Here is a 14,412-nt window from a genome sequence, read left to right on the forward strand (position 1 = left end):
ATATTTTTGTCGATATTTTGTAGTAAAGAGAATGAGTAAACTGACCTTCTATTTGCCTTTCTGAATGGATTTCATATCGAGGTACATACAAATATACTAACATAACATTCTATATTGGATTTAGGCGTATGACTTTCTCTTAAATTCAAATGATAATCAATCAACAGCTGAGAGATTCAGGATCTTTTACTTGAAATCCGGAACCATCATTTGTTTTTGTACTTTAAAATTCTGAATATCATTTGGTGGTCTTGTTTTACCACATAGTTGGTTTGTGATCGCATATACCATTCTCATTTCACCCATGTTGGCTGCTTCCTCTGTCTCTCTGGCTATAGCATCTATAAAATCACGTCTATCTTTCCTAGCATTCCTCTTGACTTCTTTGTCCTTGGTCTTATATAGGAAGACTTCAGTTGTTCTTTTATCCTTGTCGATCTTGAATTAAGGATTTTCTGCTTGATGTCTTTGCGCTCTTCAATTTTCTTCCATGTATCCACAGATAACCATTTTTTGTTCTTTTTTAGTTTTAAACCCCAATGTATCTTTTGCTGAGTCCACATATACTTCTTTTATAACGTCGTACTGATTTCAGATGTTGTCGTCATTAAAGTTTTTTAGAGCGCTGAAGCGGTTTTTTAATTCCAAATTAAATATTCTTTTTATTTCTGGGATGTTCAGTCGTGGTATGTCTATTTTCATTCTGATATTTTGTTGTTTGGGTGTTTTCCTAAGCTTGAATTGGATAACAACTCGTATCAGATAATGGTCACTGTTTACATATGCACCCCTGCATACTCTAACATCCAAGAGAGATCTTCGGCACTTGGAGTTGATGATCACATGATCAATTTGGTTAACAGTTGTTCCATCTGGGGACTTCCAAGTCAACTTGTGGATGTTTTTGTGCGGAAATATGGTGCCTCCGATTACACATCTTTTGGTCAAACAGAAATCAATGAGTTGTTCGTCATTTTCGTTTCGTTTGCCATGACCGTGTTTTCCCATTACATGCTCTATGTTGGTATTCTCAATTACTACTTAAGCATTGAGATCTCCAATAAGAAGTCCCATGTCGTGTTGAGGAACTCGATCAAAAACTGCTTGTAACTGATCGTAGAATTCATTCTTGTTCTCTTCATCCGAATCATTAGTAGGAGCATAGCACTGTATGATGGTCAGCTTACAGAAATTGGAATTAAAATTATCTGTTATTAGGCGGTCATTGATTGGTTGCCACTGCAATAATGTTTTTTCTACTTCTTACCTGATGGTAATATCTACTCCGCTGACACGCTTGGTACTTTGTCCTGAGTATAGGATATTATGCCCACTGTTCAATCTCAACTTCCCTGATCCCGTCCATCGGCATTCACTTATTCCAAGGATATCTATATCATACTTCTTCATTTCTTTCGAGACATGAGCAGACTTGGAAGTTTCATACAAAGTTCGTACGTTCCAATCTCCAACTTTGATCTTATGTTTTGGTTTCAATAGGCTCTTATTCAGTCTTCTAGCTTCCTGTATAGGGATTTCACTAGGAACGATCATACTGCCAATGATGTCTTCATGGCTAGAGCCATCTATGAGACCATTTTCAGAGTTAACTTCTAAACTACTTGTTATGGTTTCTGTAACATGCTGTTTTTTTTTCAGGATAGGGTTGTTAGCCCTATGCCAAACCTCCGCTCTGTTGGGCCGGGTTTTCTCTCTGGGTTGTCCTTCCCGTAGATGGTTGCATTACCCTGCTAACGGATGTCATCTCCGGTTTTTTTTGTCTGGGGTGTCTCCTGTAGCCCTCGACTAAAGTCCATCACAAGGCAGTGGTGCTCTTTACCCATAGCTGGAGACTAGGTTTACAGTCGTCAGGGCATCTTTACATGCCGGTGGGCCTGGCATGCCGCGCATTTTGGGGCCGTATCTCCTCCTAGACCTTGTTTTTTAGCCTGGGCCCACAAGGTACCAAGTTCATCCACCACCTCATGGAGAATCCCATGTCTGGTACACATAGGTCTTACTGTATGAGAGGCTATAATTGGAAGGGAAGACTGACTTATTATGCTTCCTTTCACAGCAAGCTGCTATCCAAAGGTGTGGCTGTAAACTGCACACACACTGTACGCATCACACAGTCATTTGGTAGATTAATTTGCTATTCGTCCCAAAATTTTTTACAAAATTGATTAAATTTTCAAACAAGAAGATTGGACCTCCTCTTTGAATCCGCCTTCATTAGGTATGGACAAGAAAATTACTATCGATATTTACTCAGTATGTTGAAAGGACAAAATTTATGCAAATAAAATATTTGGTGATGTGGTTAATCAATTGATTTAAATAATTTCAATAACTTCAGATAAACTAATTAATAATAAAAATACGCATTAACTAAAATGGCATTTAAAGTAAAATGTGTTATCAACAACAATAAGTTAATAATTTTATCAAGTTGATTTAAAATCTTGACAATATATATACATTTTTATCATTATTTTTTACTTTTTTTTGTGTATGTGTGTGGTTTTAAACGTACTTTTTAATTTTCTTGGAGATATTTATTGTCTGTCTGTTTGTTTTTTCCTATGGTTCTTTCTCCGGGGGATTACCACAGAAGGGTTCATTAACATGCGAGGAACGTGGCATCTTTCCCAACACGTTGCACCGCTATGGTTTGCGGTCAGGTTTTCCGTATTGAAGCCTGACAACCCCAGCATGTTACATGCCAGGGTTACCCCATTCAACCAACCGGGCATACAACCCAGTTGCTCTGTGGACAGAGCGCCCTAGCCCCCGAACATGAAATGATGATGATGAAATAAAAAAAAAAGGATGGGACACAAGGATATGTTTATATTAATTAACCTGCAGTACTACTATAAAGTTTTACCAGTCAATACCACATGGTGATAATGCCCTCGGGCATATTAAAACGAATTCATGGTCAAGCAGTTGCATATTTACATTAAAAATGCATTTGAATAAGGGGGCGTAACTCTAAACTCTTAACCGGGCATTACCACGATGTGATAATGCCCGAGGGAATTATCACGTCATGGTATTGACTGGTAAAAATGTTTACTGCAGATTAAATAATAACGCGTGAAAAGATTTTATCCAATTGAAATTACTGATTTTTCACTGATATGGAATAATAGTACATAGTAATATATAGCACTGTAGCAGTATAACATTTTACCTTTTGATGAATGCCGTTGACAGGGTGAGATTTTCCAAATTTCAGGGTTATAAACAGGTTTCGGCTTGACCACCATAATAGGAATACATATATACCTATTTTTTTGCAGGGCAACTCCCCTTCCCTAACGGGTGTTTGCGGAAAACGGTACTAATACACAAAAAAGGCGGAGTTAAGAACTACATATGGCGAAAGTGCAGAAGAACAAATAATGAATACCTTTTGCGTAGGAGATGTGTGAACACTTTTGAAGATAGCGAGGATGCAGTTCAGTCGTTGCTTTGGTCAGGGTTTGCCATTTGATATTAAGGGAGAGGGGCTTGAAAGATTTTTTTCGGATCTTAACATTTAATTTTCACCTTCTAACAGTTTAAATTGTTCCACATACATCAAATCAATTTATTTAATTTTTTCATATATGTGAAAGCGTAATGTTCAGATTAGAGTGATCGAAAATGATCAAAATATATTTTCTCTTAATTTAACGTTCAAAATATTTATTTTAAAACAGGCTGGAATGAAAAGATATTCTTTGAAATTATTTTAGTTACTTCATGTTCTTTGTTGTGTATGTCTGTTTCCCATGTGTGGTCTTTGTCTCTGGATTATATTCTTTTAGTTACCGCTGGAACCTTGGTTCCCTTGAATACCCTTCCAAGCCCTCTCAAAGTCATAATTAGACAGGGCAATCTTTGTTGAATGAATTTATCAAAAAGAAAACGACATAGATCTGCAATTAAAGACAAGTTTTTAATAGCATTTTATGTGTTACATAAGGAAGACAGGAAAGCATATGTAATGCATGCTCAAGATATGTGTAAAATATATTTGTTCCGAAAATTATATAAATAATTTAGAATACGTTGATTACAAACATGAACAGGATTTGTATCTCTTCTTCGACTATGCAATATCTGTTATCATCATATACTTTATCTCACAGGAAAAACTCAGGTGCTGGTCCAGAAATTTAGAAATAGTTTGACATATAATACATAGGCAATGTTCTATAATAATATATTAAGTAATAAATATAAAGGTCCATATAAGGTCTTATGGGTCATTCGTCTGTAATTTTGGATTAGGTGATCAAACTAATATTTAGACAAGATGACGTTGTTTGCCTAGTGTCCATCTATTACCTCTGTTTAAGATCCGAGAACCAAGGCTCCTGGTAGATTCCTCCTCAACGTTACTGGCACATTTTGTTAGGATTTCACTCACTAATTTTCCTCTACAATTGCCTTTTCCTTTCATTTCGCCGCTGCTACTGCTGCTATTGGAACTATCCTTACATTTTGTCTTTTCTCCCTTTTTCCCTCCTCGGTTTTTTCTTTTTCTTTTGATGATTGTTTCTTTATACGACCTACGATCATCACCAATATCGTCAACATCTCCCCGATCGTCATCACTTATTTCGCTACTATCACTGTCCTGCTGCTTACTGGAATTTTCTTCTATTATTGCCAAAAGTTTTTTGCAGAAGACATCTATTTCACTCTCAGTTGGAATAGGGGGACATTTTACATCGCCTGGTCTGAATTCCGGACATGAATTTGGCATATTGCACGTCAGTGTAATAGGTGATTCAGCTACAATATTCAGAAACATTTGAACATTTGTGAAATAATATTGTGATATATTACATTTTACATAAATGTATCATGATCAGATGATCCGTGTCATATACTAGTTAATGACATAATTAGGTTTTTTTTATTTCGCGCAACTAAAGGGAAGGTTTTCACTATAATGATACTTTTTCGTGGTAGCAAATGACTTATACTTCCACGAGGTATGGCTTGGGTATAACAAAAGAAGCGTATATTAAGTGTGCGTCAAGCATGTTCATCGACTATCCCGCAGTTATCACGAGAGGGGCTATTGTGAAATTCGTTCATAGCCATTTCCTTAGGGAGGACGGGGTCAAATACAAGCTATCTTATGTAACAAAACGATTATGTTTAGAGAAAACGATGACGCCAAATGACGTCACATAAATTTATAGTAAAAAAGGAATAAGTACAGGAATTAAATCATTTGAAATTCCTTATTTAATTACTTACGTTGGCCAAGCGTTCCTAAAAAACAATATACAGGTAAATGAAACAGTGACAATCAACAATGAAATAAGATTTTAAAAAGTAATTTTAATGTATACACTCAATTATTAAAATATATTGAAGAAAAAAAAACACAAATCTACAGACACAAAGAACCATTCAAACGTATTTTGAAACAACAGATTTTACATGTGTAAAAAAAAAACACATGTTGAAGACATGCGCGGACCCAGAGATTTTAAGAAAAAAAAGGGGACAGAAAGATAATTGCTAAATTCTCTAATTTTTCTTAGAGATGATTGAATGTCTTAAACATTAATAAACATTAAGATTCTCATCTAACTTTCATTTCAGAAAGAAAATTAGGGGTTTTTGATATCAAAGTTCCTTTTTTTGTTATAAAGTAACCAATATAAATTATTATAAAACCATTTCTATCTAGCCATTTCTCACCAAAATCATTGTGTTGTACAAAATTATATTTAAATCATTTAAAGTTTTTATACCATATCAAACACTATTTGCTCCTTGCAATTGTATGTTTCTATGTGAATTTTGCGAGACGACCGAAGATATGCTCCGTGTAGTTGAAATGCTTTACATTAGGTCTCACTGACCACTTTCAACGTTTCAATTACTTTATATGTTTTATAAGTAAATTTTCAGGACAAATGACACCTCCAAGTTGCATACCGGTGCAAAGCTCGGACAATAAGGCTTTCAAATTCAGTATGCTAAGATACGATGATTGTGGAAGTTTTCTAGGTTCATTGTGTTTTAGTACTACGTAGAGAATCATATGACCTGGAAGTGGTAGGTGAAACCTTAGTGATAATGGGGATATAATACAGTTTGGAATAAATTAGTTACCATAACGTAACCGCAATGCAGGACAATACGACTTTGATAATTTTTCAATTAAAAGAGAAATTTAATTTAAGGAGGAACTATTTCATAGATTGAGAAGGAATGAGATGAAAGCTTATTGTAAAATTAAACATTTTACATGTATAGTAAAATTAAAAAAAAAAGGTTTCAAAATCTATCTTCTGTTTATAAAAATGAAATCAAAATTTCAAGTGTTAAGTGTAAGTATTTGTAAGAATCAGGCAAAATGGAAAAAATCAGAAACATACATGTCAAAACCCCACCGATCTGTCACTGTAATATCACTCAAGGATACTTTCTCTATTTAAGTAGACCATTATTTGATTTCTGCATCACTGGCTATGCGCAGAAATTTTTCAATAGAATCTTAGACAAATGAGGTTTTTGACGGAGTTATATGTCCCTGAAATGTTCATGTGCATTTCAATGAAATGGTATCTCAATGGTTCAGCATGATATGGAAAATTTTGTCTGTTTTGTATTGATTTCGATGGTGCAAATAGTCAAATTACACTATCAAAATGATGGTTTTTTCTTACTATGTTTCACCCACTGCCTGATTCTTACAGATACTGACACTTAAAGATATGTAAAAACTAAAAAATAATGTTGATGCAAACATAGCAGCACATCATGGTAATATTTTTCTTACCTTCTGGAACTAATGACTTTGTTTGCCGTTGCATTGCACAAACAAAACACACCAAAGTCTCATCACCTTCATTAGTGTTAACTGTAATAAGTTGAACGAGTTTGAATGATATTTTCTTCGACAAACCAAACAAAATTTACGTGTTGATTTAAGGCTAGCCAATTCTAGTTTAACACGACATTTTTCTTTTGTAATATTGCACCACCATGCGTTTGTACCAATTTTTGAAACATTCACTCTTTCATTTTCGCCACAAGGTTGTTTTTCATTTGCACCAAAGACTAATTATTTCGTTTGCCTTATTTTCCAATTTAAACGATTCGTACTATTACAAAGCTGTAAGCATTGGTTGTAAAAGTTTCGTAGTGTCAAGATGGACAAAATAAGGTTGTCGTCCGAATGAAGTTTGTGGATTCCAAAACAACTCAATTATATATATTGTTTAAGAATAAGGTTGTAAATGATTTGGTCTTCGTGCCTGTTGCCTATTTGGTTTGTAAGTTTAAATGATAGATTTTTACAACCACAAAAGAAACAAACTGGGATATAGGTACATGTACACGATAGATTCAAGAAATATAGAAACTACTGAAACTACTCTTAGCCCCGTGCAGGGCCGGGTGTTAAAAGAATAGGCCTGCAGCAGCGCTAAGCTTGTCGTAAAAGGCGACTAGATAGTGCTCAGAACCCTAGCCGGGGGCTAGGTCGCTCTGCCCACAGAGCAACTGGGATGTGTGCCCCAGGTGGTGGAATGGGATACCCCTGGCGTGTTACATGCTGGGGTTGTCAGGCTATAATACGGAAAACCTGACCGCAAACCATAGTGGTGCACCGTGTTGGGAAAGATGCCACGTTCGTCGCACGTTAAAGAACCCTACTGTGGTATTCTCCCGGAGTAGGAACCATAGGGCTCCGCCACAGGAGGCTAAATTGCCCGACCATACCCATCTCTCCCCATTTCCAGTGGCAATCAAAATTTGTCGACCCCATTGTCCTTGTGTTACACCCCTTTTTCATTTCATCATTTCATGTTCATTTTATCATCAATTTCATGTTCATAGTCTGAATATAAGCTGAAATATTGCTGCTCGGACGTTAAATCCCAACAAACAAACAAACAAACAAAAAAGGAAAGTTTAATTGAAAGTGCTATCAAGACAACCAAGTTTCGAGTGGAAATCAGAAGAATATAACCGAAGGATGAAGACTAAATGGGGAAATAGACATGTACAACAAAGAACATGAAATAACCAAACTAACACATACAAAGAAACAAAAGTAAAAATTAAGCAACCTGGATCGATGACACTTAGAACTGGGAGCATGTACCAGATGCATCGATAGGGTAAGCGTCCTCTTCTTTTAAAATCAACTTATAAAAAGAATGGAGAGATAAATTTAGTTTGTCACGAGATGCTGTGTATGAAAGAATTTCTATCTTTGTATGTTTATATGTAGCTATTTTTTTGCTACTTCAAGAAGGTGCATTTTTTGTATACAGTCAAAAATAACAAAAAGTTTGAAGTGGGTGAATCTTATTTTTATCATTAGACAAAACGTGAATAAAAAAATCCCGTTTTTTATCTAATTACAATTTTCTTATATCTTTGTTAGCATATTTATGAATATTTAAACATACTTGGAATGCTAATGGACAAAGCAAGCTGAAGGTTATTCGGTTGGCTGTCATCTTCTATCTTTATACATATATATTCAGGTGCTCCTAATTCTCCATCATGCCTACAGTATTCAAATAAAGAAATATTGTTTAGAGGACACAGTTAATATATAAATATATCAAAAAATCTTTTTGTCGTTATTTTCCCCTTTTGTCACTATATCTAGACATCTTGATGGTTTTTGTCACTTCTTGAGGCTTCTTGTCGTTCATTAATGATACCGGTATTACGTACTGGCTAAATCCAGCTGAAAGGTCAACTATTGTGGCATGTCGAAAACGAAAAAAATGTCTGACTTTAGATAATTTTTGAAAATAAAATAAAGACGCTTTTTATCGAAGAGGACACGAAATTACCAAACTTTGTATGGAATGATCAAAAGACGTGACTTCTTGTCAGACTGAAAACAAATTCTCAACGCTTCCAAGCTATGACTTTATATTAAATTAAATATCGTTATGAAGACTTTATTAACCGCAATGAAGTAACTATCAAAATTTCATTCATTCCTCTTATTGGTTAATTTACGATTTAAAAAGAAAATGATGTTCGTAATCGATTTTTTTTTCAAAAATATTAATCCAAATAATTAAATAAATACGGACAATGTAATCGGATAACCACTTATTTATGACACCGTCCATTCAAAATTAATACGTGCATCAGTTGATGAAGCGATGTGTTGGGGGGTGGTTGTCATTGACCAGGTGCAACGGTAGGGTAAGCATCATCTGCTTTTCTAGAAACACCCGCTAAGTTGCTCATAGAAGTCAGGTCCAAGGTAGACGAAAGAGAAAACGAAAACTATGACAGGTTGAACAAATCAGTTTTCATGATGCAGATGGATACATCGTAACGATCCACGATTTCATGATGACGACCAATAAACTTATATAGTGATGACATCAATCTTGTAGCAACCCTGTTCTAGAAGCATAATTGTAAGAAGTATAGCGATACAAAAAGTCTGCCTAATTACGGCAAGCTATAACAAAACGTATCATATGTGATATGAACACTCCACGCACAGGTGCTGAAGGGATATTGCCACAGATGAAAGGAAAGTTGATGATTCTGAATGAAAGTCATCACGTTTGTCATAAAGTGTAGTTTTCCTTTACCACCGATCTCTAAGTGTAGGTCAAGGTATGAAGCTGACTTCACAGTGTCTGTAGTATCCTTTATCTCAAGTTCTTTGGGGTAGATGCGGTTTATTTAATCCCCGAAACTTGGATTGCTTAAAGATTATACATCATCTATATAGCGGAAACTGAGACTAAAGAATCTAGCTAAACGATATTCCTTTTTCCGGATCAGATCATTTATAAAGTCAGCCTCATAAAAGTGAAAGAATAGGTCAGCAAATAGAGGAGTACAATTTGTTCCATTGGAATGCGACCGTTTGTTGTTTTTTTTTTTATATAAACCTGTTGTCCACACTACATGTAACTGTATTTTATTCTATTACCTACATTGTGTATTTTTGTAAATTCGAAAAAAAATGGCAAATAATGTCTACGCACCCCTTTGTTTCTGAGGAACTTCGACTGGCACTCCTTTTTCAAAGTGTCTGGATCCGCCACTGTTTTACTTTATAGCTATGAATTTGATTTTGTTTGTTTGTTTGTTTGTTGGGGTTTAACGTCCGAGCAGCAATAGTTCAGCTATATTCAGACGATGAACATGAAATTGATGATAAAATGAACATGAAACGATGATGAAATGAAAAAGGGATGGAACACAAGGACAACATGGTCGACAAATTTTGATTGCCACTGGAAATGGGGAGAGGTGGGTATGGTCGGGCAATTTAGCCTCCTGTGGCGGAGTCCTATGGTTCCTACTCCGGGAGAATACCACAGTAGGGTTCTTTAACGTGCGACGAACGTGGCATCTTTCCCAACACGGTGCACCACTATGGTTTGCGGTCAGGTTTTCCGTATTATAGCCTGACAACCCCAGCATGTAACACGCCAGGGATACCCCATTCCACCACATGGGACACAAATCCCAGTTGCTCTGTGGGCAGAGCGCCCTAGCCTCCGGCTAGGGTTCTGAGCACTATTTAGTCGCCTTTTACGACAAGCTTAGCGCTGCTGCAGGCCTATTCTTTTAACACCCGGCCCTGCACGGGGCGCATTTGATTTTGATGTCTTTGAATTGTTTTTCTCTGTTGATGCTTCGGTATATTGTTTGCCAATATTTCGAATTTCTGGTATTATGTGTCAAATAAACCCGTTACGGTCACCCCGTTCGTGAGTCTTTTATTCTGGTACGGTCATCCAACATTCTTCCTTACGCTCATCTCGGCGATGTTTTTACATTATATTTTCTAATTAATCATTCATTTTACCCATATGCGTCACATCCAAATATCAAACATTGATGAATGACTAACTATTTGTCATATTTATTTTGTTGAATAACTTAAAAGGACATTTATTGGGACCTGTATTTCACTTCAAAGACAAAAAGTATACGTTCAAGCCCACATAAAAAATGCTAAATTTAAAGTCTGAAAATCTTCTTACCTTCCATGATACCTCCAATCAAAGTCTTTGATTTTGATGACGTCACAAACAGATATAAATTTTCCTCGACTTAATTATTTTTTTCAAATTTTGTGGTTCTGAGGCCCGGTATAATGTGAATCTTCCTTTTAACGATGACAAATAATTACATGTAAAATCTAAATCTTACGCCCAAAGATAACTAACATTTACATGTATAATCTGAAACTTTCCTTTAAAGATAACAAATTATTACCTGTATAATCGAAATCTTCCCTTAAATGATAACTAATAAGCACCTATAAAAATTGAACTCTTCCCTTTAACGATGACTAATAAGCACCTGTAAAATTGAACTCTTCCCTTTAACGATGACTAATAAGCACCTATAAAAATTGAACTCTTCCCATTAACGATGACTAATAAGCACATGTAAAATTGAACTCTTCCCTTTAACGATGACTAACAAGCACTTGTAAAAATTGAAATCTTCCCTTAAATGATAACTAATAAGCACCTGTAAAAATTGAACTATTCCCTTTAACGCTGACTAATAAGCACCTGTAAAAATTGAACTCTGCCCTTTAACGATGACTAATAAGCACATGTAAAAATTGAACTCTTCCCTTTAACGATGACCAGTAAGCGCCTGTAAAAACTGAACTTTTCCCTTTAACGATGACTAAGAAGCACCTGTAAAAATTGAACTCTTCCCTTTAACGATGACTAACAAGCACTTGTAAAAATTGAAATCTTCCCTTAAATGATGACTAATAAGCACCTGTAAAAATTGAACTATTCCCTTTAACGCTGACTAATAAGCACCTGTAAAAATTGAACTCTTCCCTTTAACGATGACTAATAAGCACATGTAAAAATTGAACTCTTCCCTCTAACGATGACCAGTAAGCGCCTGTAAAAACTGAACTTTTCCCTTTAACGATGACTAAGAAGCACCTGTAAAAATGGAACTCTTCCCTTTAACGATGACCAATAAGCACCTGTAAAATTTGAACTCTTCCCTTTAAAATTGACTAATTAGAAACTGTAAGAACTGAACAACTGAAAAAACTGCCCTTAATCCGTCTCATCAAAAACTAAATGCTTGCGCTATATAAATAGTTTTCTGCAGCTTTATATATAACTGATAAAGACTTGTAAGCTATCTCCTTAAGTGTCAGTCTCTGTAAGAATCAGTAAGTGGGTGAAACATGGTATGAAAAAAACCCATCATTTGATAGTTTAATTTGATTATTTGCACCATCAGAATGAAAAAAGACAATGTTTTCCATATCATGATGGTGCATTGAGTTGTAATTTCATTGTAATGCACTGAAAATGGACATTTCAAGGGCAGATAACTCTGTCAAAAACTTCATTTTTCTATCATTTGATTGACAAATTTCCGAGCAAAACAAAAGCGAATCTGACATTACAATAAAATATTTCTGAGCAAAGCCAGTGATGCAGAATTTAAATAATTGTCTTTTCAAATAAAGAAAGTATCTTTGAGTGACATTACATTGTCCGTTCGTCATGCTTATTTCTGATTTTTCCCATTTTGTCTGATTCTTACAAATGCTTACAATTAGCAATAATTATATACCTGTATAGTCTGAAACCTTCCCTTTCAGCAACGCAGTTGAAGAGTTTAGTACCCTGCTGAGATTCCATTTCCATTCCAGTACCAGAAAAGGTAATAGAGAAATCTAGCTTATCTGTCCATTTCTTTTGTAATGAGATGTCTAAATTTGAACATGGTAATGTTTGGCCTGAAACATAATTATTGAAATATAAGAAGTGTATGATTTAATATCCTACGTATTGGAACATATATGGCTTCTGGCAATATAAAAACTATGAAAAATATACAAAATAGCCAAATAGGCATTTCGAATGGGGAAAAGTGTTTACCAAAAAGACTCAGTGTATGATTCAAGCTGATTAGGTCTTCACGTGAAGGATGAGTTCATTAAAACGTTTATTATTTACTTTTACCAAAAAACACCAGAATTCGTTATTGCCGACCATCCAAGATCAAAGCCACATGCTATTATGAGGAGAGGGCAACAATGTTATGCAAGGTTTTTGATAATAATCGCAACAACTTGACACATAGATGCCTCATGATTATTGATCATTCAGAGATTGTGGGATAAGTAAAGACGATTTTAAAATGAAAAACCATTGATGACGGACAACACTATATTGTGAATACGTCAAAATGAAGGGAGTAGATGACATAGACAGTAAGAACTGTTCGTTATTTTTCTTATTTCTAATACTTTTATTATGCGTTTTTAATGTTAAAATGAATTTCTTCTTTTTTAAAGGCAGGATTCAAATGTAGGAAAAATAAAATGCAACACCAAAAAGTAAACAAATAATTACAAATTAACAAAACAAAAATAAGAAAAAACAGAAAACAACAACAACAAAACAACAAACAAAAAAGAAAAACAAAAAGAAAAAAAAATAATTGCAAAAATTAATAAAATTAAATAAAAAAAATAAGTAAAAAACAAAAACCGGAAGTATTCTTCGATTCAAAGTAAAAGAAAACAAAGAGCATTTATTATTTATTTGACTAAAGAGATAAGTAAGTTGACTTACCTGTAGCAAAATGCACCATCATCAAAACTATAAAAGCAATTGAAGACGCCATACTCAAAAGGAAACACTGTTTTGGAAAATGACAGGAAAGTCGAAGGGTTGAATAGTTTTATATCATACCCGATTAGGACTTTTAACCTTTGCTACTAGCAACCAATCAATTTCATTTAAGGTGGGCGTATATTCTGATATGCAGATCTGCATATCTTTAAAATATCGATATGGTATGAGAATCAATTTCGAATGTACTGCTCTTATTTTACACAAGACAATATTTTTTAAAACATATTGGTCATTAACTTCTTGTATGCAATATAAGCATCTGATTTTAAAATGCAGTGATGCCATCCAAAACCTCGACCCTTCTGGGCTTATATATTGATTCGGTTCAGAGAGGTATTCGGTTTTAAGATACATTTACGATGAAAGTAAACTTTAAAAGGTGTATAGTTTAGACTGGTTTCCGATTTTCACGGCTCGGTTTAAACAGGTTTTACTGTATATCTTTCTATCCACGGTTATGTTTTCCTAAATGTCACGTCAGAAATATATCTTTTTAAAATACAAATTAGGACTACCATAACGGTGCATCTTGTTTTCTGTCTGTTCAATAAGATAATTGTTTTATACAGAATAGTGCTTAATGTTTACTATGGCATACATGTAATTGTCGTTGCAATTTGTACGGGTTTCAATTTATAAGAACTGATATGGTAGATATCGTTTCAATTTACTTTTTGTTAATACAATTGATAGGTAATGATAAATGTCAGATACTGCCTATGGTACATGTGATTAATCTTGTAGA

At 34.8% G+C, this 14,412-nt stretch overlaps 1 protein-coding gene across 2 annotated transcripts; it reads right to left on the bottom strand.

Annotated features, from left to right (window-relative positions):
- Positions 1-3,944: 3,944 nt before the first annotated feature.
- Positions 3,945-13,677, bottom strand: LOC148607162 (uncharacterized). 2 transcript variants are annotated; one of them, XM_088546585.1, is made up of 6 exons: positions 13,605-13,677; positions 12,598-12,763; positions 8,442-8,542; positions 6,803-6,883; positions 5,266-5,280; positions 3,947-4,791 (listed from the first exon to the last, which is right to left on the bottom strand). In XM_088546585.1, exons 1-6 carry the CDS (start codon positions 13,654-13,656, stop codon positions 4,301-4,303), a joined length of 906 nt encoding a protein of 301 aa, XP_088402711.1. In that variant the 5' UTR covers positions 13,657-13,677; the 3' UTR covers positions 3,947-4,300. The 2 variants fall into 2 exon arrangements, with proteins under 2 accessions (XP_088402712.1, XP_088402711.1); XM_088546586.1 differs by lacking the exon at positions 5,266-5,280 and having other exon boundaries at positions 3,945-4,791.
- Positions 13,678-14,412: the final 735 nt, after the last annotated feature.

The sequence above is a fragment of the Perna viridis genome, chromosome 9 (genome assembly GCF_037379345.1).
Source record: "Perna viridis isolate PV_CMFRI_1.1 ecotype Kerala chromosome 9, ASM3737934v1, whole genome shotgun sequence".
Taxonomy (NCBI): Eukaryota; Metazoa; Mollusca; class Bivalvia; order Mytilida; family Mytilidae; genus Perna; species Perna viridis.

Coding starts and splice junctions, on each gene's coding strand:
- LOC148607162 (XM_088546585.1), bottom strand. CDS start 13,656: ATGGCGTCTTCAATTGCTTTTATAGTTTTGATGATGGTGCATTTTGCT. Junction 8,543..12,597: donor GAAGGTTTCAGACTATACAG/GTATATAATTAT, acceptor TGAATACTGTAG/GCATGATGGAGAATTAGGAG. Junction 6,884..8,441: donor TTTGTCCATTAGCATTCCAA/GTATGTTTAAAT, acceptor AACTTATTACAG/TTAACACTAATGAAGGTGAT.